The 24,629-nt window shown below is 40.7% G+C and overlaps 1 protein-coding gene across 5 annotated transcripts in view; it reads right to left on the bottom strand.

Moving 5' to 3' along the window:
• The window catches only part of ABL2 (ABL proto-oncogene 2, non-receptor tyrosine kinase), a 71,138-nt gene extending 48,205 nt beyond the window's left edge, over positions 1-22,933 (bottom strand). For all 5 annotated transcript variants that reach the window (XM_045583180.1, XM_036442359.2, XM_036442365.2 and 2 more), the window contains exon 1: positions 22,499-22,933. In XM_045583180.1, the coding sequence (XP_045439136.1) occupies positions 22,499-22,658 (160 nt within the window). In that variant the 5' untranslated portion in view covers positions 22,659-22,933. The remainder of the gene's footprint in view (positions 1-22,498) is intronic.
• Positions 22,934-24,629: the final 1,696 nt, after the last annotated feature.

Raw genomic sequence — 24,629 nt, 5'->3', positions numbered from 1 at the left:
CTGAACCTCCTTTTCCCATCCATTAATACCCCTCAACTTGGCATGCAGGCCAGAGTGTGGATGTGGCTTGCCAAATTTGCATGCACTAAGTTGCAACCCTTTCTTTTTCCCAAATCCTTTCAGGTCAACACCAAATCAATATTATTCTTTTCTTTATATTAGTCATGAAGACCAAACATTAAATAATGCCTTTCTCTCTAAAAAACATCAAAACAACAAAAATAACAACAACAAAAAACACAATACAAAATTTTAACATAATTGTAATTGAGATCAAAGAAATAGAAAAGTGGGAACTTAAATCATCTATATTAGATGATTTAACAGCAAAACCATCCTGTTAGTACAGTCCAAAATGGGGTGTGGTATTAAAAGAACAAGATTTATCATCCAAGAAAATTTGAAGCCTCAAATATATACTGTTATATTAGTATGAATTAATAAAAACAGAAACCCTCGCCGAGACCGGTTTGGCTCAATGGATAGAGCATCGGCTTGGGAACTGAAGGGACCCGGGTTCAATTCCGGTCAAGGGCATGTACCTTGGTTGGGGGCATATCCCCAGTAGGGGGTGTGCAAGAGGCAGCTGATTGATGACTCTCTCGTCGATGTTTCTAACTCTCTATCTCTCTCCCTTCCTCTCTGTATAAAATCAATAATATATATATATATATATATATATATATATATATATATATATATATATATAAAATAAAACTATTAAATAAAAAATAAAAAAAACAGAAACCCTCAATCATTCAAAAATTTTGAACTATTCTGTTTAAGGGACTATAGATCTATTTAAAAAAATTATTGAATTGGAGAGACATTGGTTAATAAAAGTATATAGACTTCAAGTATACGATTCTATAATATAACATCAGTATATTGTATTGTGTGATCACCATCCAAAGTCAAGTATCTTTCGTCACCATTTACGCCCCAGTTACCTTCTTCTACCTTCTCCCCATCTGTAACCAATGTTAGTTAAATTTGATGATTTTATTTTTGTTTATTTATTTATTTTAATATATTTTATTGATTTTTTACAGAGAGGAAGGGAGAGAGATAGAGAGTTAGAAACATTGATGAGAGAGAATCATCAACTAGCTGCCTCCTGCACACCCTCTACCGGGGATGTGCCCGCAACCAATGTACATGCCCTTGACCGGAATCAAACCTGGGACCTTTCAGTCCGAAGACCGACTCTCTATCCACTGAGCCAAACCGGTTTTGGCAAATTTGATGATTTTATTGTTCCCTCCTGTAATCTTTATACTGTTGTCTGTGTCCATAATGTTTCTTCTCTTAATCCCTTCACCTTTCACTCAGCCCCCGATTCCCCTCTCCCTCTGACAGTTGTATGTTCTCTGTACCTATGAATCTAAGGAATTATAGTTTTGATATAATATGATTAGTGATTGGCTCTAAATCTAATGGCCATTTGTGCAGAATCACAGACAATTTTTCTAACCTTTTAATACCACACCCCATTTTGGACTGTACTAACAGGATGGTTTTACTGTTTGCTAGATACAATGGGGACAAAAAAAAAAAAAGATAAAAGATACAGAGACCGCTCAAGGAGCTTAATATCTAAACTACAGATTTGGTTAGAATAAGTTCATTTTACACTATCATAAAGTACAACAATTATTTAATTATGCTACATCTAAATACAAATAAGTAGAAATAAAATTCTGTAAGGAACTCCATGCAACTTGAAAGAATTAAATTTTCATGTTCATGTTTCATGTACCCAGAAAAGTCTTGTAAAATTTATTTTCTCTTTTCTGAACAAGAACAATAAAATCATCAAATTTAACTACCATTGGTTACAGATGTTCTTTACTTGTTGTTATATTTCCAAGGAAAAGAAAAGAATCCCAATAGAGACCGCAAATAAATACCTTTCTCCTCACTAAAACTATTCATAGAGCTGGAGCGCAAAATAATTCACAGCAAAGTAAAAAAGCAAATTCATATTTATTAGAAATAATAAACAGGTTATCAGCATTGCTAAAAAAAAAAAAAAAAAAAAAAAAAAGACAAAGAGAATTGAAAGTTGGTACATGCTACCCTTCAAGGAAAGGTACCTCCTTAATTAGTCTGGTCCTAGGGAAGTGGGCCTTGAGGAACTGGCACACCCTCCTTCCTGCCTCTCCTGTGAATCTGTCCTCTTCTATCCCAAGGACTATAACCCCTCATGATACTCCCATGATTCTCTGTATGCACATATACCTGCACATGCAGATTGTCCCAAGTCGGTATTTTCTTATCTGAAGGGCTAAAGTAATTTTATATTTGATTAGAGGATAGTAATAGGGGGAAGAGAACAGACTCCGTTTATTTTAACTACACAGGACCTAACGGTGTTTACTTCTCCAGGTAAGGTCTACAGCACAGTTGTGATCTAGAGCATTAGAATTTAAAGATAACAGTTTCATAATAGTAAAAGCTTAGTAAATATCTGGTGGCCTCTTCAGAATATTAGAATAAACAAGTTTGAAGCTACCTAAAGAAAATAAATTAGCTATTTGAGGAGTGGGATGGGAGAGGGGAACTATTCTCCTTAAATGGAAGTACTTAAGGAATAAACATCTAGCTCTTAATTTTAGTCTCCTAGCAGACAGATATCCTAGGAAGTTTTACTACTGTCTGGCATGCCACCATCTAATAAATGGGAATGTGAGCTCATGCTCTAGGCAGTAAGACATAAAGGCTGATGAAAGGGAATGATGAAGCAAATTAATAAAGGACAAAGCTAGACAAATTCCTACCACAGTCTCTACAATCAAAAAAGGTTATAAAATTGACTCAAATAAATTATCACTCCTTTTTAACTATGCATAAAAGAGTTATTAACGTTCTAAGACTATGTAACATTGGGAGATATAGGCAAATACCTGGATTCAACAAGGCTAGTTAAGAAAACAAAATAAGGTTGTTGTTATTAACAGCAGTCAGTTTTAGTTTTTAGTGTTGCTATAATTTCCTATCCTATGAAAAATATAAGCAGTTGAGTATTTTTTAGAAGTATACTCTAACTTTAATGATCAAACTTAGTAGTAAATATATCAACAGAAAACAACAACAACAACAACAACAAAAACTAACGCCCAAGCTAGAGGAAGAGGTGGACTAATGAAGAGTAGGTTTCTGTTACTAACAAGAAAAATAAGATTAAAAATGCTGTAAGAGATTAAAAAGCAAAGCCTGTGAGAGGAATGAGCCCTAGCTGCAAGCTGGGCTGATATACTAAGCATCTTGATTATTCCAAAGATGCCCTCAGATCCAACCCAACCCTTCTGGCTCTTGCCAAAGCAGCACAGAAACAGCCAAGTCAAGTTCCAAGAATAGTCATGACATACCATCCCCTTCCAACTACAGTCATCCTCAAGGAGACTGTCGGTCTTTGGGAGTATCTTGCCCTGAGACTAAAGACATAATTCAGAAGGGCAATCAGTTATTACTACTGTACTTCTTTATCCACTGAAACCCAATAAACAGAATAAGAAACCCTAAATTTAATAGTAATTAATTCACTTAATTTTTGCATCATGTAAATACATTGAGGGTGGTACCTTGGTTGCAGGCACATCCCCAGTAGGGGGCGTGCAAGAGGAAGCTGACGATTACTCTCATTGATGTTTCCAACTCTCTACTCTGTATCTCTCTCCCTTCCTCTCTGTAAAAAATCAATAAAATATATACTTTTAAAAAAAGAACCAATGAAAGCTGTTACAGAAGTAACAGGATCAGAGATGAATGCGCTCAGACTCTGGCTTTCCTACATATTTCCCGAGGAGTTGGCATGAAGGCTCCAGAGGAAAAGAAAGGAAAGAGCCGACGTGACCCAGGTTTCACAGATATTGTACAAGGGATGAGGGAACAGCAGGTCTACCACTTCTCTATTTTCCTATTCTGTCGCTGGATGCATTCTAAATGAGGTTAAAAGCTTCAGTAGCAGGTAAGAGATGGAAGAGTGGTAACATAGAGAAAAGAAGAGTTCCTTTGGACAAAGTCCCTAATGGTCATCACAAGGAACTACTCATTTTTTAAATAGACTATACGAGCAAAATAAACAAGTATATTAAAACATCTGATAGTATCGCCGAGACCGGTTTGGCTCAGTGGATAAGAGCGTTGGCCTGCGGTCCCAGGTTCGATTCCGGTCAAGGGCATGTACCTTGGTTGTGGACACATCCCCAGTAGGGGGTGTGCAAGAGGCAGCTAATCGATGATTCTCTCTCATCGATGTTTCTAACTCTCTAAGTCTCTCTCTTCTCTCTGTAAAAAAATAAATAAATAAAATAAAAAAATAAATCTGATAGTATGTTAAATTTTAAGTATGTGTATTTTACCACAAAAACAATTAAAAAAAATATAAAAATCTAACCATACTATTTTTCTACCCTGGCAAACATTTAAAATGATAAATATCTTATATAATAAAAGGGTAATATGCAAATTAACCCTAATGGTGGAATGACCGGTTGGTTGCTATGATGTGCATTGACCACCAGGGGCAAACGCTCAACACAGGAGCTGTCCCCTGGTGGTCAGTGCACTCCCACAGGGGGAGCTCTGTTCAGCCACAAGCTGGGTTGATAGCTGAGAGCACAGTGGTGATAGGGGGAGCCTCTCCCACAGCAGTTAAAGATGTCTGCCGCTTCGGGGAGCAGGCCCAAGCTATCTGTTGGACATCCCCCGAGGGCTCCCGGGCTGCCAGAGGGATGTCTGTCAGCTTAGGCCAATCCGCCGGGAGCAGGCCTAAGCCAGCAGATGGACATTCCTTGAGGGATCCCAGTCTGCGAGAGGGTGCAGGACATGCTGAGGGAACCCCCCCCCCAGTGCATGAATTTTCGTACCGGGCCTCTAGTTACTTCATATTATATTTAATTATAATTCTCTCATTCTTCCTTCACATTTAAAGAACTCTTCAAAGTCTATCCCCAACCACAAACTAAATGAATAAGACCACACACACCAAAAAACCATGATAATTACTATCTTATTGGGGGAGAGAGGAGAATCATATCCCAATTGGGTATCATCCAATAGCCAAACTATCCTTTCTTGGAGATTTGACATGATGCAAACTGCCACCATAAAGAATGCGTACACAGATTTGGACAGACACATTCTAACAGCTGTCTGTCCAGGCATGCTGCTGAAAGAATAGTACATCCCTACTTGTCCTGTCCCCCAGACACTTTAAGCCCCCTTACAAATGGGAATTTAAACAAAACTGTCAAATTTAAGCCTCTAACGTATATATGTAAGTATGGTGTGTGTGTGTGTGTGTGTCTGTGTTTTGAATATGATCAGTTAGGTAATAATAGTAGCAATGAACCCTTCTAATACCACATTTACCCCAAAGAGGTCTCTGAGGATTCCTGAAGAGGAAAATAATTTTATTCGAGAAATATGTATTTCTCAAAAGTCTTGACTTGGGCCATTTAGAATCAAAGAGAGGACAGTTAGTCACTAACTTACAAAAAAATTAATATAGGATGGTAGAGGAGTAAGTACTGACAGTAACGGAGTCTGAATCCCAGGTAATCACCTTGCTAGCTTTGTAATCTTAAACTGTCCAATCTCTCTCAGCTTCAATTTTTCATTTATAAAACATAAAAAATGAAACAGAAGCTTAGCTAGATTGTGACTTAAAACATATCTACAAAAAATGTATTTTTAAAACATCTATACTATATTCACAATTGAAGAGATAAAGTTTACACACCAAAAATAAACAGTATATTACATTTAACAATAATTTCATTAAGTATGCTATTTCAAAAAAATTACTGCAACAAAAATTTTAAGTAACAAGAAGATGTCTCAAAAATAAGAAAATAGTAGAATGTCTAGATTCTTAAATCATTAATACTGGCTTGAGTCTAATAATGGGTATGTTCTGATGCTAAAAATGATCACCCTTGCATTAAATTTATTTACTATTACAACTAACAATCCTTTCTCTGTTCCAGGAATTTTTAAAATATATTTTATTGATTTTTTACAGAGAGGAAGGGAGACAGTTAGAAACATGGATGAGAGAAAGTCATCGATCAGCTGCCTCTTGCATGCCCCCTACTGGGGATGTGCCCACAACCAAGGTACATGCCCTTGACCGGAATCAAACCCGGGACCCTTCAGTCCGCAGGCTGATGCTCTATCGACTGAGCCAAACCGGTTTTGGCGGAATCTTTTTTTTTTTTATTGCTTATTTTTATATGTTATGTTTACTGGAAACTATTCAGTTTTACTAGAAACTGCTTTCCAGTTAAAATCTCCCAAGGAGTTAGGTGTTTCTCCTACAATAAGTTTTCAAAACTCAAATTGGATATGACTAACCAAGAAACAATTTGTATTACATGAAATGCTATTGGTTAAAATTCATGAGGCACACTATGTGTGTATCACATTAAAGACACAGATGTTTGTTATTTAAGGAAAGAGCTGTTATTTCCTCTGCCATTGATAGTTGTGACTTTCCTGCCAATTATTTAATAGAGGCCTGGTGCACAAAATTCATACATGGAGGGTGGTTCCTTCAGCCCAGCCTGCACCCTCTCCAATCTGGGACATGCCTCTAGCAATCCAGGACCACTAGCTCCTAACTAATGACCTGCCTGCTGGCCTGATCCCCCTAACTGCTCTCCCCTGCCAGCCTGATCCCCCTAACTGCTCTCCCCTGCTGGCCTAATCACCCCTAACCACCTCTGCCTCAGCCCAGCCACCATGGCTTTGTCCAGAAATTGCCTGGTCTAATTAACATATTACTCTTTTATTAGTATAGATAACTAACTCTCAGTATAGCTGGCTATGTTTGCCTGTGATTAGTATCAAACACTGCTCAATAATTATAGAACTAGTTATGAAAAGTGGTCCACAGAAATACTCTACCGGAGATACAGACAGCTAATCTTGGTCATGCCAGTCAACCTATCCAGATGCACAACTAATAAGGCCTAATTATCCCAATACTCTCTAGCACTTTCCCCATTTTACTAGGGAGAGGGAGATAAAAAAAATTTTTTTATTTACAATATCAGATGTCAAATGCAATCATCCTACCAAGATAAAGATGCTACCTCTGTAATATCCTACAAAATGATCACCCAAACTCTACTTAAACTCAGTAATTCCTTACCACCTTTATTTTCAGTGGACAAATATTCTTATCCCAGACTACCTGATTTCCCATGAAAATCATGTCATCATGTAGCATGTGATTTCATCAGCTGTATTTATAAACAACAGAAATCAAGTGAATTGAGTTAAATATGACAAGACACTTAATATTTACCTATGTGCCAGGCACAGAAGAATGAAATACCCAGAAAATTCATTATCATAACTGTGGGCCTTTAGTCCCTGTGCCCACTGCGGACTCATGGCCCACAGTTCCTTTCAAGGTGCACAAATTCGTGCACTGGGCCCCTAGTCGTCAATAATGTATTGTATACTTGATATTTGCTAAGAATGTAGATCATTTAAGTAAAACAGAAAATAGGTTGGAAAAAAATGTTTTGTTAAACGAAGTATTTTCTAAAACATTAATAAGTCTGATCTTTTCTTTCTTTTTTTTAAATTAATTTATTTTTATTGTCTAAAGTTTTACATATGTCTCCTTTTCCCCCAATTGACCTCCTTCACCCTAAGTCATTCCCACCCGGGCAAGCCCCCACAGCCTCAGTGTCTGTGTCAACTGGTTATCCTAATATGCATGCATACAAGTCCTTTGGTTGATCTCTAACCACTACCCTTGCCATTTGTCTCTAGACCTGTTTTTGTTCATCAAATTATGTTGATCACTATATACCACATGGGTGATATCATGTGATATTTATCTTTCTCTGACTGGCTTACTTCACTTAGCATATGCTCCCCAGTTCCATCCCTGTTGTTGCAAATGGTCTAAGTTCCTTCTTTTTTATAGCAGCATAGGATTCCATTGTGTAGATGTACCAGTTTTTTAACCTACTCATCTGATGGGCACTTAGGCTGCCTCCAAATCTTAGCTATTGTAAATTGAGCTGCTATGAACATAGAGGTGCATATATCCTTTCTGACTGGTGATTCTGGTTTCTTGGGATATAGTCATAGAAGTGGGATTACTGGGTCAAATGGGAGTTCCATTTTTAACTTTTTGAGAAAATTCCATACTGTCTTCCAGTAGCTGCACCAGTCTGCATTCCCACCAACAGTGCAGAAGGGAGGGTTCCTTTTTCTCCACATCCTCACCAACACTTGTTTATAGATCTGTTGATGACAGCCATTCTGACAGGTAGCGAGATGGTATCTCACTGTTTTGATTTGCATCTCTCAGATGATTATTGAGTCTGAGCATGTTTTCAAATGTCTCTGGGCCTTCTGTATGTCCTCTTTCAAAAAGTGTCTATTTAGATCCTTAGCCCATTTTTTTTACTGGATCATTTATCTTCCTTTTGTTAATTTGTATGAGTTTCTGTAAAATTTGGAGATTAAATTGAAATATCATTGGCAAATATGTTCTCCCATACAGTGGGCTTTCTTGTTGTTTTGTTGGTTTCTTTTGCTGTGCAGAAGCTCTTACACCTGCTGCAGGTGCCAGTCCCGAATGCTCTGTGTTCTTAGCAGGTGCAAGTGGCAGCCACCAGCCCCAATCTCCCCTGAGGGCTTCTCCACCTCCCCCTGCTCCTGAGTGACCCCACTCACACCCATTGCTGGCACTGGCCCCAATTGCTCTGTGCTGTCTGTAGGTGTGAGTGGGGCTGGAGCTATCAATGCATGGGAGCAGGGGGGGTGGGGAGCTGCCAGCAGAGAGGAGACCAGGGCCTGCAGTGGGAGGGGCCTGGCAGGGACACAGAGAATGGGCCAAGACTCACCCCTGTGCCCACTGCAGACTCATGGCCCACAGTTCCTTTCAAGGTGCACAAATTCATGCACTGGGTTCCTTGTCATTAATAATGTATTGTATACTTGAATTTGCTAAGAGTGTAGATTTTAAGTGTTCTCACCATAAGAAAAAAAAGAAAAGAAAATGGTAACTGTGAGTTGATGAATGTTAATTATATAGCTTGAGTGTGGCATGCATTTCATAATGTATGCATATATCAACAACATCAAGTATATTGTATCAACATACATCAAAATACATCAAACATACCACTTGATGTTTTAATACAGACAATTCTTATCTGTTAATTAAACCTTAATAAAACCGAAAAAGGCTGCAAATTCTTCCATAAGTGAATATTGTCAAATTTATAGCCCAAAGTAGATCTAAAACTTACTTTTTTTTTCATTAAGCAAACAGGAAAGCAGTAACTTTATTAAATGGGATATAATTTTTAAACTATAGTAGTAACTGGATTTTCTTCCTAAGTGCTGGAGTATCCCCTAGTGGACTGGTGAGGAATAGTTCTTTTGCTTATTAAATTGAACCTTCTAAGTCTTTGATCATAACAAATTCAGTAACAATACTACCCAAAGAGTGTCTTTTTTTCCTTGGTCAAAGCATTAACACTGTAAAATTTCATAATTTTGAATTCTATGGGGGCCCTGCAAGAAACAAACCCATTTCTTTATAAAATATTTTTGTTGTTTCTTAATATAATCTCTTCCAAAAATTTTGTTATATAGGGTACTCAATTTAAAATCAATCTTATTTAAGAGTTTCCTAATAATATAACTTAAAGCAAAGGAAGTTACTATAAAAATTACTCAAAGAAGCTCACTGCTCTACCGGCAAATGTCAATCAATATTCAAATTATGATTAAGCAGAGTGCTTTCTAAAGAGCCTGTGGCTACCAAAAAGGAATAAACTGAAAGATGCTTAGAAATGCTTTGTTTAGGCACTTGCCAGTGTGTTCAGTGGTTACAGTGTTGACCCACATACCAAAGGGTTGAGGGTTCAATTCCAGGTCAAGGGCATGTACCTAGGGTTTTGGGTTCCCCTCCCCTCCCCCCAATCAGGGCACATGCGGGAGGCAACCAGTTGATGAGGTGATGTGTCTCTCTCACATTGATGTTTCTCTTCCCGCACTCTGAAAAACATCTTCAGATGAGGCATAACAAAAACAACAACAAAAGAAATGATTTGTTCATATTACCACATATAATTTCTGGTTTTGTGGAATAAGAATGACTGGGAACCAGTTTTTAAGGCATCAACACCCTACACAAAATAAAAACTAAACAATGACTATTTCATATTTTTCCAAGTAATCAAGCAAAATCTACTGAAGAATACAAAGAGTACAAAGCCTTTGTAAGAAACGCTCTGAGGCTTCCTCCATCTAGTCTGTACATTTTCTGACCCCTCTTTTTGAAACACTCTTCCCTACTCCTAGCCACTGAACTATTTGATTCCTACCCATCCTTCAATTCTCAACTAAATCAACACAAACTTCCTGGCTTGGTAAAATTCCATTAAAATAAACTATGAAAAAATCCACTGGGTGATTTTAAAGATAAATTTAAAATTCCATTTTCTTGTCTCCTCACTAACCTTCCTATGCAACTTCACGTCAGATTAAGAAAAATACAACCTTCACTTTTTTCACCTTTAAATTTCTCCAATCTCTCATCTTCAAGGGCAAAAAAAAAAGTATACTAACAATTTCTGAGTCGTTATGTGTAAGACATAGTGGTAGAAGCTTCATATATATATCACTGTACCTTATTTAATTCTTTTATAAATCACCACCTAAAAAACTAAGACAGTAAATCCACGTTTCCTTCTTCTTGAAGGAAATTAAACAACTCATGACATTTTAAAAGGAATAGAATATAACCTTGCTGTCCTCCTCCACATTTTTATTTTCAGGAGTTAACGCTTCTGAGTATGTTTTATGCAAAAAAGGTCACTAAAAAAAGTAACATCCTAGGAATATTTTAGTTTAGCTTTTTAAAAAGATGGCTTTAAATAAATGTATAAAAATATGTACTTTCTTAGTTTTGTTATATCAGCAAATTAAGCAATGCTGGACTATAAGTGAATTAGTGATTGATCTAAAACCCTAAAATAATTGCTGAAATGTCTTCTTTTTCCCTACAATTACTTGCATTACTGTATGCCCTGCCCTTAAATAAATTTAATATGAGTTCAACAAAATGAAGAATACAGAAGTCTCCAAGAAACTTAAACAGGAATAACAAAAATTGTAAGACCAAAGTATAGATATTAAGTAGTGTGAGGAGAAGTAAATGCAAAAGAAGTTCTAAAAAGAGGGTTCAAGAAAATCCTTTCTCCTTTAAGATTACCAAGATTCAAAATACATAAAGTAATATATATATTATGTTACATAATATATAAAGTAACAAAAAATTGTATGTTTGCTTTGTTTATATTTTGGCTAACAATACAAATCATATGCATAAAAGAGGATTTAAAAGAATATACACCAGGTCTAATACATCTTTATTGCTTTTTAGAGAGAAGGGAGAGGGTAAGAGACAGAAACATCAATGAGAGAAAGACACTGATCATCTGCCTTCTGCACACTCCCTACCAGGGACAGAACCAGGAACCCAGACATGTGCTCTGAATAGGGATAATCTGGAGACTTCTTGGTTCATGACTCAACACTCAACCACTGAGCCAACAGGCTGGATTACCCACCAGATCTTTAATGATTGTTGTCTCCAAACAGGAGGGTACATTTTGGGGTTTGTTTTATTTTTTGCTATGTTCTTTCTCTACTGTAATAAAATATACTGTTTTCATAATAAATTAAATGAAGAAAATTAGTTTAAAGAAATAAAGGAAATTAGTAAATAAATGGCTTTTCCCTTTTTTTCTAGTTTAAAAATGGAGAAAGAGTTTTGTATTTAATAAACATTTCACATTAGACAAACTAATATAAACTATAAACACTTTACACTTGGCCATTCTTCTGTTGGCTTTGTTTGTAAGCTGTAACTTAAAACTCAGTGATCAAAAAAGATAAATACTAAATACTTCAATTAGAAACCAGTTAATATGCACCCTCCCTATTAGGACAGACTGTCCCCTCATGAGATCCTTTCTTTAATCATTCTTCACTTCTGTTATTTTCCCAGAGATCATCCTCCTCAAAGAACCTTTTTTTTCCCCTATGTTCAATACAAATAACAAAAAAATGCGTTTATATTATTGTTAATAAGCTATACTCAGAAGCTGTTACATCATGGTACACTGGAAAGCACAGTGGGTTAACGTAAGTCTTACCTTACATTCAGCTCTAGCTGTGCAACATAGTATACATTTTCTAATTTAGTATGCATAGGAGATGAGGATTTATTTTTTTAAATCCTCACCAGAGGATATTTTTATTGATTTTAGAGAGAGAAAAAACGATCAGTTGCCTCCCATAAGCACCCTGACCAGGAATCAAACCCACAACCTTTTGGTGTATGGGTCGACATTCTAACTGATCCACCCAGCCAGGACAAGATGATTATTTTGTGGTAGGCTGTCTTAAGGTATTTCTCTTTACACAATACCCGCTCACTGTAAAATGAATGAATGAATGAATGAATGAATGCAATATGTAATTAAGAGTGAAATTTTCCTTTACATCTCCACTCCCACCACCCACCAAGGAGCTTAAGAAAATACTGATAGGATGGTATAACTGTTTCATTCATAGCTGTCTGGCCCAAGAGGATCTCCTCCGAATCTAACAGACTTTAACCAAGATTCTAGAGTTGGAGCTCTATGTGATCACCAGGTAGAAATTTGGGTTCTCTCTCTAAGGAAGGGGGCTAATGTGCTGCGTATAACACAAAAAGTGACCCAATATTTAGCAACCAGCAGTGCAAACTATGGTAGTCATTACTGCTCTCCATCAAATACTTCTAGCTGCCCTCCCAGGCAAATAGCAAAATGCACTTTGCCCATCCCTTTGACATGAGGTGAACCCACACTATTTTCTTTGGCTAATGAAATATAAAAGGAGCCCTAGCCGGTTTGGCTCAGTAGGATAGAGCGCTGACCTGTGGACTGAAGGGTCCCGGGTTCGATTACAGTCAAGAGCACATGCCTGGGTTGCATGCTTGATCCCAGTAGGGGGCGTGCAGGAGGCAGCCAATCAATGATTCTCATCACTGATGTTTCCCCCCCTCTCCTCCCCCATTTTCTCCGAAATCAATAAAAAGACATTTTTTAAAAAACATATTTTACTGAATTTTTACAGAGAGAAAGAGAGAGGGATAGAGAGTTAGAAATATCGATGAGAGAGAATCATCGATCAACTGCCCCTTGCACACCCCCTACTGGGGATGTGCCTGCAACCAAGGTACATGCCCTTGACCAGAATCGAACCTGGGACCTTTCAGTCTGCAGCTCGATGCTCTATCCACTGAGCCAAGTCGGTTTCGGCTAAAAAGACATTTAAAAAAAATAAATCACTGCACAAAAGCCATCCTTTATTTTTTAAAAAATATCTATACTAATAAAAAGGTAATATGCAAATTGGTTGGGACATTGTCACAGTAACAACTGATCAGCAGAGTGGGCAAGGTTGCAGGGCTGCAGGGCGGGACCCCAGGTCTTGCGTGATTTCGTCCCCCCAGCCAGACTCCCCCGCAGCCCCGCGGCCAATTCCTGATGCTGATCCTGTGGTTTACTAAACTTTACTGTAGCTGCTCCCACACCCCCACCCCCTACCCCAGGACCACGCTGCCGGCAGCAGGGTGCCCCGGCAGCCTCCTGACTGGTGGGCAGCCAGGAAGAGCTGAGTGGGGCAGGGGTGGCAGGGAGCCACGGAAGGAGGGGGGGGGGGGGCAGAGCCAAGTTCCCGGGGGTCTGATGAGAGTGCCTGACAGAAGCCCAGGCTGCAAAGAAGGAAGAGGAAGCAGCCACCGGGAGCTCTTCAAATCTTCCTACACAGACATCCTACCCCAGACCTTACACCCCCGGGGAACAGGGAAGCTGACCGAATGGGGAGACCACTGCTGGGCCCTCTCCACTGGGGCCAGGCACACCTCCTCCCTACAACTCCAGACCCGGGTGGAAGCAGGCCCGAGCAGCCCCCCAGGGTCACACCCATATTCCCCCACCCCCGAAGCAGCAGCAGCGCCGTCTCCACAGCCAAATATTAGAAGTGAATTCAAGCTGCACTTTACCTTTAGTTCTGCACAGTCCGCAGCCCAAGCGCACTGAACCTCACCGGGGGTCACAGTTAAACTGGCCCCGCTCACTCCTCCACCTCCCTGGCCCCGCCCCGTCCCGCTCCGCTCCAGGAGACTGAAACCCTGCCCTGAGCACATACAGCTGCGAAACAGCCACATACAACTTAAAGAATTGCACCAAGCGGGAGATTTGACAGTTACTCCCCCTTCAGCCTCACTGCCCCCCTAACACCCTCCGGGCAGCTCCTTCAGGGTCGACCACCGCTACAGGGCTGCTGTGCAGAGCCCGCCCCTCCAAGGCCTGCAGAACCCTTAGCTACAGTCCCAGGAAACAATCATGCCCTCCTCCCCTAATCAGCACCTGCTACCTGTGAGGATAACATCTTCCCATTTAGACATCACTTACTATGTGGCATATACTGTGTGTGAAGGACACCAGGTAAAGAAATCAATTCTCACAACCTAGTATCTTAGAATCCAAGAGTCATTTACACCAATATTTGTGCAACTGGTACACAATATTATCAGTTGGTAGTTTTCTAAAGATTCTAAAGACTCTCTACCAGTATGGTCTAATAAATCAACTACAAACATTAGAGGATATATATAGACTAGAGGCCCGGTGCACGAAAATTTGTGCATGGGGCTTGGGGGAGGGGGGGGAATGTCCCTCAGACCAGCCTGCACCCTCTCCAATCTGGGACCCCTCGAGGGATGTCCAACAGCCAGTTAATCAGTTACTAAACTGGCAGTTGGACATCCCTCTCACAATCCAGGACTGCTAGCTCACAACTGCTTGCTTGCCTGCCTGCCTGCCTGCCTTCCTGATTTCCCCTAACAGCTTCGGCCTGACAGCCTGATAACCCCCAAACCACTCCCATGCCAGCCTGACTGATGTCTAACTGCTCCTCTGCCAGCCTGTTTGCCCCCAACTTCCCTCCTCTGCCGGCCTGGTTACTCCTAACTGCCCTCCCCTGCAGGGTTGATCACCCCCAACTGCTCTTCCTTGCATACCTGGTCCCTCCTAACTGCCCTCTCCTGCTGGCCATCTTGTGGTATATAGCCATCTTGTGTCCACATGGGGGCAGGATCTTTTACCACACAGGGGCAGCTATTGTATGTTGGAATGATGGTCAATCTGCATATTACTCTTTTATTAGATAGGATAATATTTAATATTTTCTTCCACATTCATAGAGAAACATGGCTTTAGTATATTCATTTTCTTATAGAAGCACAATATACTATCACTGATATCTGTTAAATCTTAATAATTTCTAAAAAAGCAAAGAGAGTAAAAGTTGTAATCTACAACAAGGGGGAGGGGGAGGATATAAAGGTTTTCAAATAAGAAATATTAGTGATAATAAACCTAGATTAAGGTAGTAGTTGAGTGTTACCATGAGATTATAAATAGCATTGTTAGTGCCTACTGCTCCCTTCGTTAGACCATATCTAAGTCTGAATTTGTAGCCCCAGAGTACACACACCTAACCCTGGCCTACCATTCTGTAAACTTCAATACTGGTCTCAAGAGAGATGGGCAAGCCGAAACGAGTTTGGCTCAGTGGACAGAGCATGAGCCTGTGGACTGAAAGGTTCCAGGTTCGATTACGGTCAAGGGCATGTACCTTGGTTGCGGGCACATCCCCAGTCGGGGGTGTGCAGGAGGCAGCTGATACACGTTTCTCTCTCATCGATGTTTCTATTTCTCTCCCTTCCTCTCTGTACAAAATCAATAATATATATATATATATATATATATATATATATATATATATATATATATATTTTTTTTTTTTATTTATTTTTTTTTTAAAGAGATGGGCAGAAAGCCTTACACACACCTCAAAAGCTGAGGCACCATAATACACCAAAACTACAGAATCACAAATAGGTATCCAAATTCTTTTGATCTCTAATCTTTATCAATTTGGACAAGTAGGGTTTTATCTGATTTAAAAAACAAGAACAAAGCAGGTATTAGGTACTTAGAACATGCCTGGCACAGTACCCAATAGGGGCATTTTTTTCTTTACCACTTCTCCCAAGAACTGAGGCCCACCCTATGTGCCCTATCTCACTTTTCCCTGATTTCAAGATTCTTTCAAAAGTGCCATCTCTCAAGAGTGTTACCATGGTTATTAAACTTCCAACATAAGAATCTTTAGAGATAAAAAGAAATGTTGAGGCCAAAGCAAAGACACATACATCATCTCTTCCCACCACCAAAAGATGAGGTAAAGCCTGTGTGTGTACACCAGACATGGGACACATGGGCTTGAACCATTTTTAGGTAGAAGAGAGTTAATACATATTGTTTTCAGACAATAGAATCTTTGAATCACCTTTGTTCTATTACTTATCTTAATCTCATATCACCAATGGTATTCAAAGAATGACTCCCCCTAACCAGCTGAATCAGCAATTTTGGAAATTTGGCAGAAATGCAAATTTTTAAAAATATATATTTTATTGATTTTATACAGATAGGAAGGGAGAGAGATAGAGAGAAACATCGATGAGAGAGAGTCATCGATCAGCTGCTTCTTACACCCCCCCCACTGGGGATATGCCCGCAACCAAGGTATTATACATGCCCTTGACCGGAATCGAACCCGGGACCCTTCAGTCCCCAAGCCGAAGCTCTATCCATTGAGCCAAACCAGTTTCGGCAGAAATGCAAATTTTTGAGTCCCCTGAAATCCGAATCAAACTCTGGGAGAGAGACCCAGCAATCCATCTTAACAAGCTCTCTACGCTAAAGTTTTAGAGCAGTCCTACATGATTTGGTGAAGTATCTACAGTGAAAACTCCAAATTTACCTATTCCAGAAATCTGTTAAAATTGATGAGTCAACATTCTTAACTATTTTGAAATCTCATTTCCCCAGTATGAGAAAAAGTTCATTTGACTTACAAAATCAAGACCATAAAAAGTCCTACTAAAACATGCTTTTAACAAAAACTATAATCAGAGTTAAAATAATACAGGGAGGAACAAAAATGTCCAAAGGATGTCAGATGACAAAGGTTACAATACACAAAGTCATTAAATATTACCAACCAAACAAATGTGCCAGATTAGAATGAAATTTCTAAACTTTCAGTCGCCAACCCGGTGGTCCATGAGGTCCAAAAGGAAGGAGACTGCTGCTCTAATCAACACCTAAACCCGTAAGACAAGTCATCATGAGAGGATAGTATTTACCTTCAGAGGAATGAATGGAGGCCTAATGTAATCAGATTCTCCCATGATTCAAGATTCCCAGACTTTCCCTACCTTTTTGCTTCTGGAAGTCCTTTAATAACCAAGAGTCACTTGAGAGGAAAATAAAGATTTAGAGACAAAAAACATACTTTGAAAGTAAATGCTAAGACAATTCTACACTTTAGCATGCCTTCGTGTTGACAATAGCAGTATCTTAGATAGTCTACAAAACATTTTCACATATGACTCAATCTTCACAATCATCTTGAGGAAAGTAATGACGACAACAAAGCTCTTTATTGAGTACTTTGTGCCTGGCACTTCCGTTAAGAGCCTTACATAATATTATTATTTAATTCAACAATCTGCTGAGGTTGGAGTTGTAAACCATTTATTAATGTCAAATACAAGGCAGGATTTGAATCTATGTTCTCTAAATATTGATACTATGGCAAGATTTGGAGAAAAGGGCTTGAGTGTCAGTCCAATAACTTAACATCTAGGTGACCTTGAAAAGTCAATTCTCTTAACTTGTCTTAATTTATTAAATGACAAGATTAATACCTGCCCCCACCTATTTCAGAGTAACAGTAAAGATCAAATTAAGTAAAAACCATAAAAGGTCTTCATAAACACTAAAAAAATTACACACAAAAAATTATCATCATCATTCCCAATTTTGTTAAAGAGAATGAATAGGAAGAACAACACAGAATGGGGAATGGAATGAAAAAGATGCTGGTTTTTCTTTTGTTTTCTTTTTAAAGCATACTTCAGACTTCATAATTTACCTGGAACTTACTGGCAATTGGTCTAATAAGTCTGTACCACAATATATATTGCCATTTTGCTAAAAAAGACACAGCTATCTATTTATCTGTAACTTATACAGATTTAGAGATTAATAAAAATCTAACAGCTGATTTCATTTTTAAAAATAAAGTCACTTTCATAAGAATAAGTGGCCACAATATAAGGTCGCCATAATTAAAATTCCCGTGCAATAGCCTTCCTGTTCTTTTCTACAGTAACATGTTCAACATCGGATGCCCATATCTTTCATTCTGCAAAGATTAAGACATGAACTATAGGTCCAAAATAAACAAACCAGACCACTCAAAATGAGTTGATTTAAAGGAAAATTTCTATCATTCAAAACTTCATAACTTAAGGTTAACTTTTAATAGTATTTTCAGTAAATGAGTGAGAGAAGGAAGTTGAAATGAGACCATTCAACTGTTGCGAGGTATGTCAGATATTAAAAAGTATTGAACCTTAGATTACTTACTAGTCACAAAACTTCAGCTTACCAAAAAGGTTTAATAACAGAGTTCAGAAAAGCCACAGAGTACTCATCTCTTTCATTCCAAAAACAGCCCTATTATTTTTATTCCTTCTAAATTGTATTCACAAAATTCACAAAAATTGCAAGGCAAATTATTGTAACAATTTATATATATTAACAATAAAAAATACCATTCTCATTTTCAATAAGAAAATACCCTTTCTATAGAAGAAAAACCATGGACTCTGATAACCCATTTCTATAAAATGTACATGTTTACTGATTAACTACATATGGTATTTGATCTACTTTAAACCTACATGTAAACTCAATAGCATGTCAAACTTAACTTTCATATATAAAATTATGTGCAAATACCTCAATACTGAAACTCAAGATAGTAATTTGTATACTAATTCTAGGATCCAGATTTTTGTAAGTAAATATCAAATGATATGTCCACTGAGGAATTTTTTAACCTAACTTATATTCATTCATTCAATTCCAAATCTACTACATATTTCTAAGCAGTAATTCTCAACTGGGGGCCACTGTGCCCCCCAGGGGACATTTACCAATTGGTTGTCGCAACTGGAGAGGAGAGAAAGCTGTTTCCAGAAAGGTACGTTACAGACATCTAGTAAGTAGAGGCCAGGAATGTGGCTAAACATCTTATAAACAGCACAGGACAGCACCCCACAGCAAAGATTATCCACCCCAAAATGTCAATACTGCCAAGGTTGAGAAACTGATCTATGGAAAAGTTTGTAAACACCATCTGTCTAAGAACAGTACTCACTTCACCTTTGTTTTCTATATTATTTGCTAATTCCTTTGTTTTCATACTAGTCTTTGGCAATAAGCTTACCCTATTCCCATCCTTTCAATCAGTGTCTAACTTCCAAACCTGTCAACAAAAAATCACCATCTCAGCCAATTTCAAAACCTTATAATCTTTGACTCAGAATGGTAGAAATGGTAGCAACTAACACATATTGAGCTCTTCACTATGTACTAGGCACTCTTCTAAGTGCCTCTATTAACTCATTAAATCTAGGTTTAAGTACTAAGTACTCTGATTAGGCCCATTTTACAAATGGAGAATCCAAGGCACAAAAGGTTAAATACTTTGCCCAAGGTCACACAGATAATAAGCAGCTGAGCCAAGTTTCAGACCCAGGCAGAATGGCTCCAGAATTCAGGCCTTTAATCAATATTCCAAAGTGATCTCTCCTATTTCACCCTCTCTGTCAAATCATTAAGTTCTTGAAGTTCCACAAAGACTTATATTCACAGCAACATCCCCAGAGCCCAGTACATAACAGATGCTCAAAAAAATTTTGTTTGTTAAATGAATGAAATATCCCTTGAACTTACCCCTCCTATTTCCTCTGCCTCCACTCAACGACAGCTTTTGAGCATTTCAGACTTGGGTTTGTTGCGGTATCCTATAAACCAGCCCGTCAGGTAAATTGATATAAACTCCTCTCCCACATTTTCCAAAACCGGAGCCCATCCAGCGTATTCCAAGCTTTCTTCCCATTGCTTCTCAATTAAAATAATAAAATCTTAAGAATCAGAAGGTACCGTAGCAATCATCCAGTCCAACATTTTAAAGATTAAAAAAAACACACCAAAGACGGTAAGTGACTAAATAACCTAGCCAGGTGTAGCGAGGACCAAGACTTGATTCTTGCAATTTCTGCTCTACTATTCACTCCTGGAGTATCTAACTCCTGACAGATGTATCCTCACAAACTTGTTTCCTTTGTCCATGCTTAATTTGTTTCTCCTGACCAGCCTGCTCTAATTTTCTTGCTCCATAAATCCAACTCCCATCCATCCCTCAAAATCTCTTCCTATTCCAGTCTTCATGACTTCCTCATTCTCTGAGAATCTTATGTCCCTGAATAAGATGGAAGAGGAAGAGGATCACCATTGCTTACTGGGCCAAGTTTAACGTGCTTTAACACTTTACACAAAGCAAAGCTACATGGATTTCTTCCCTGAAGACTATTCACCCACTCTTGCCTCCTGTGTTTTATTTTACGTGTGTGTGTGTGTGTGTGTGTGTATGATTTCAGAGAGGAAAGAATAGGGAGAGGGAGATAGAAACAACAATGATGAGAATCACTGATCAGCTGCCTCCTGTATGCCCCCAACCGGACATGTGACCTTGACCGAAATCGAACCCGGGACCCTTCAGTTTGCAGGCCGACACTCTATCCACTGAGCCAAACTAGCCAGGGCTGCCTCCTGTGTTTTAGAAAGTAATTTCAATCAAGAATAAGTCATATTGCAACTTTATAACATATTCACTCAGGTCTTTAATAGTAGACATGTAATTCTTGAATGGCCCCAAACCACTTATATCTCCTCCACTAAGGAACAACACAGCTTATTCACAATTCCAAACCCAGAAATCTCTGAATACAACTCACCTAGCAGCCATAGCTCCCTGGGTTTATCATTTTCTTTCCTTTGCTTCCTCCAAAACTCCCCTTTCTAAGAAACAGTTCACACTTCCGTTTCTCCCACCCACCCCAACCCCCATTCCCTATATTGTGCAGTAGAGAATATCTTTTATCCTTTATTATTTAATATAGACCTCTTCAGTGAGATTCCAGTTTGCTACCTCTCATCCAACCTCAACTATCCCCTCCTTTACAGAGAGGTCATATCTATGTGTTCAGCTTCTCTCAGATCTTAGGATATCTAAACCTCATGAAGGTCAATTTTGTGGGGTTTTTTCTCCCTTCTCCTCTCTTCCTTCCTCTAAAAAATCAAGTCTCAAAAGTGGTGTGGGTGGGAGCAGCTCAGAGGAAGTGCAAAGGAATCCACTGGGCTGCAGGAAAAGATATCTATTAGAGCTTAATTTATTATACTTATTGTTCATGTCATGCTTTCTGAAATTCTACCTCTGTACATTATACAGTTGTATACATACTAACACAGTTAAGACAAACACAAAACTTAAAAGACACATTAAATATTCCTGAGGTTTAATGCTCTTTTACTGATTCAAGGATATGATCAGAAGAGTATGAAGACAACTATTCTAAAAAATACCTTGATAACCAAACAAAGTAACAGGCTCCAGACTCCAGAGAGGAAGTACGTATGAATTACATGCACACACACAGTAGGAAAATGTGTGCGTAATCCAAAATCCTAGCTATGCCCACCAACCTCTAACCCCTATCAGCCATCTCAGAATTCTATCCTCCTTAAAAGAGCAGAACAGAGAGAGGTATGGTTTGGCCAAGCCCTTCATTTCCAGTATTGGGGGGGAGGGGGGGAGGGTTTGGGGGGGGTGGTAATCAAAAAAGTGCTAAGGTACAACCCTTCTCTCTCCCACAGGCAGGCACTGCTCCCTGTCCTGGCACTGCACATGGCCCGACTCACAGATATACTTTACAGGCCGCCGTCTCCTGAGATTCCGTTGCTATTTCCCAATCCCTTTGAGACACAACTCCCCGTTCTCTCCGCTGACGATCGATTAGTACCAACACCTCCAGGATGGAGCCCACGCCTCCTCTCCCCTCCCGTCCCCTCCCGTCCCCGGGCGGCGCTACCCACCGCGCCCTCCTCCCCGATCGAGCCGCGCAGCCCGGGCCCGGGACAGAGAGAGGACGGTCCCCCCGCGGCCCCGGAGCCCACTTCCCCGGCCTCCGCCCCCGGAGCTGCCAGCCAGGCTGGAGGCGGGAGGGGGAGGGGTGTGACTCGCCTCCCGTGACTGGCCCAGATGGCAGCGGATTCCGCCCCCACTCCTCCCGGGCACCCTTCCACCGCCCGACCCCCCTCAGGCTGCCGCTCCGCCGCCCGCTCCGCCCCGGCCCCGGCCCCGGCCGCGGCCTCCCGGCCCCTGGCGCCGGCGCCCTCCGGGACGCACTCACCATGCTGGGTGAAGATATTGAAGCCGGCCTCCGCGGCGGTGCGCCCCGCCGGGTCCCGCCTGCGGCCGGACGGCCTGGCGGCGCTGCTGCCCCGGCTCCCGCGGGGCTGCGTCTGCTGGAGCCCCGGAGCCTCCCCGACGCGGCCCACCTGCTGCCCCATCCCTGCGCTCGCCAACTCCCGCGCCCCCGCCGACCCCCGGTCACATTCCTCCCCGGCTCCGGCCTCGGGCTCCTGGGGCTGCTTCGGCCTCCGTGCCAGTCCTGGCCCCGGCCCTGGGGAGCCGGGTGGCCGGCGGCTCCGCACCCGCACTCCTCACGCTGCCTCTCGGCGACTCACAGACCCTCCTCTCCTCCCCTCCTGCTCCCGCGGCTCCGCGTCCCCAGCGCCGCCGCCGCCGCCGCCATCTTTAAACCACCGAGCTCTGGGAAAGCGTGGAGCAGAGCGTCCCCTGCTCCCCCCGCCCAGCCAGTCATCTCCGCTACTCCGAGGGCGGACTTTCCCGCAGGCCCCGCCCCCTGCTCAGCCCCCGCCCCTGCTCAGGCCCCGCCCCCTGCGGGAGCCCCAGTGCCCACCTCTGTAGCACATCCGCTGCCCCGTCGGGTCTTTCGGCCCCTCTGTCCCTTCCCCGCATCTCGGACTCCCGCGTCGCGCCCCACACGCGACCCCCTTTGGTGGTGGGTGGGTGTCAAGTCCTCCCTGTCCCACCTCCACCTGCCAAATGAATCAGCCGGGCGCCCCACGTGCACTCGCCAAGCATTAGCAGGCACAGCTGGGAGAGAGGAGCATAGGGCACAGAGGTGCTTGCCTTCCAGGTGAGGGTCCCTAAAATGCTCTGGGGAGAATCTCTTTAAACACCCTCGTCAGCACCAGGCCTAAGATCAAAATTACCCAAAATGTACACGAAGATAGCAAAGAGGTACATGATTGTCTCATTTTGAAATTATTGCATGATGGTAAAGTGCAGTCGGCTCGGTTGTCTGCATTCTACAGGCTCACGGGAGGAAGCAGATGTGGCCCCAGTCCTCATATTATATTACCATGAAGCCTTTTTACCACCTAACCACATGTGTGTCTCTGTTACCCTCACAGTGCTTGACAGTAAAGCTAATAATCTTCCCACTGGCGTGCTTTATAAACCTGGCACGTGGTCAGGTCTTCCTTTGATGACAAAGGAGGGCAAAATCTATCTTTAACTCTGTTTCTGAGTCAGAACTTACTTATTCACCCTTAACATATTATCTAAAGAGAGTGACTCAAGCAGAAAAGTGTTTTTATACACACACACAATACATATTTATGTGTCTAAATATTCATTTATCCTCCCACTACACATTCTTGCATCTTAATATTGATCTAGTTTTTTAAATTTTAAAAGAACTAGATAATTATTTTCCTTTGGCTTTTCTATTTCTTTTACAAAATTATCAGTTATTGAAGGTATCCCACTGAAAATTTGCTTAAAATTAAAGCAGAGAGGATGGGTACCATGGCAAAGAAGCACAAAACAATCACTGGGGAGATAGGTTTAGGGGGAAGAGGTAAATGCTGGTCTTCTTTACATGTCTTACCAGCCTGACTTTAGATGAACCATCCCTGACATTGACACTATTATAAGAGCAGTATGAAATTATTCCATTGCTATCCAGGCTGTGGCCAGAAATAACAGAGGCTGCCCCCACACACACACCAAAACAAGAACTATGCTTTAGCACTGAATAGAATATGAATTTTATAGTTGAATCAAAGTTTCCCTGTGTTTAAAATGCCACACACACATCCCTTTTTAATTATCAAAGTGTTTGCAACTGCTGAAAAAAAACCATTCACAAGGGATAAAGGTGGTCACATAGCAAAAATTTGTGGTTTTTGTTTCATTTGTATTATCTTAGAGAATTTCAATTTGGGGGTAACAGTTTTGCTTCTCTGGTAGTCTGTCTATAAGTGACCGTTAGGACTGGTCAACAGAATGACCAGTTGACCTAACGACTGGTTGACCGTTCACTATGATGCACACTGTCCACCAGGGGGCAGACACTCAATGCAGGAGCTGTCCACTGCGCTCCCACAGCCAACCTTCTGTGGCCTAGGCTGGCCAACCTCCCACAGTCCCTCCCGCAGGCCAGCTAGCCA

This window comes from Pipistrellus kuhlii, unplaced genomic scaffold (assembly GCF_014108245.1).
Source record: "Pipistrellus kuhlii isolate mPipKuh1 unplaced genomic scaffold, mPipKuh1.p scaffold_m20_p_18, whole genome shotgun sequence".
NCBI lineage: Eukaryota > Metazoa > Chordata > Mammalia > Chiroptera > Vespertilionidae > Pipistrellus > Pipistrellus kuhlii.
The sequence above is the reverse complement of the archived record's forward strand: the minus strand, read 5'-3'. Positions and strand labels throughout refer to the sequence as shown.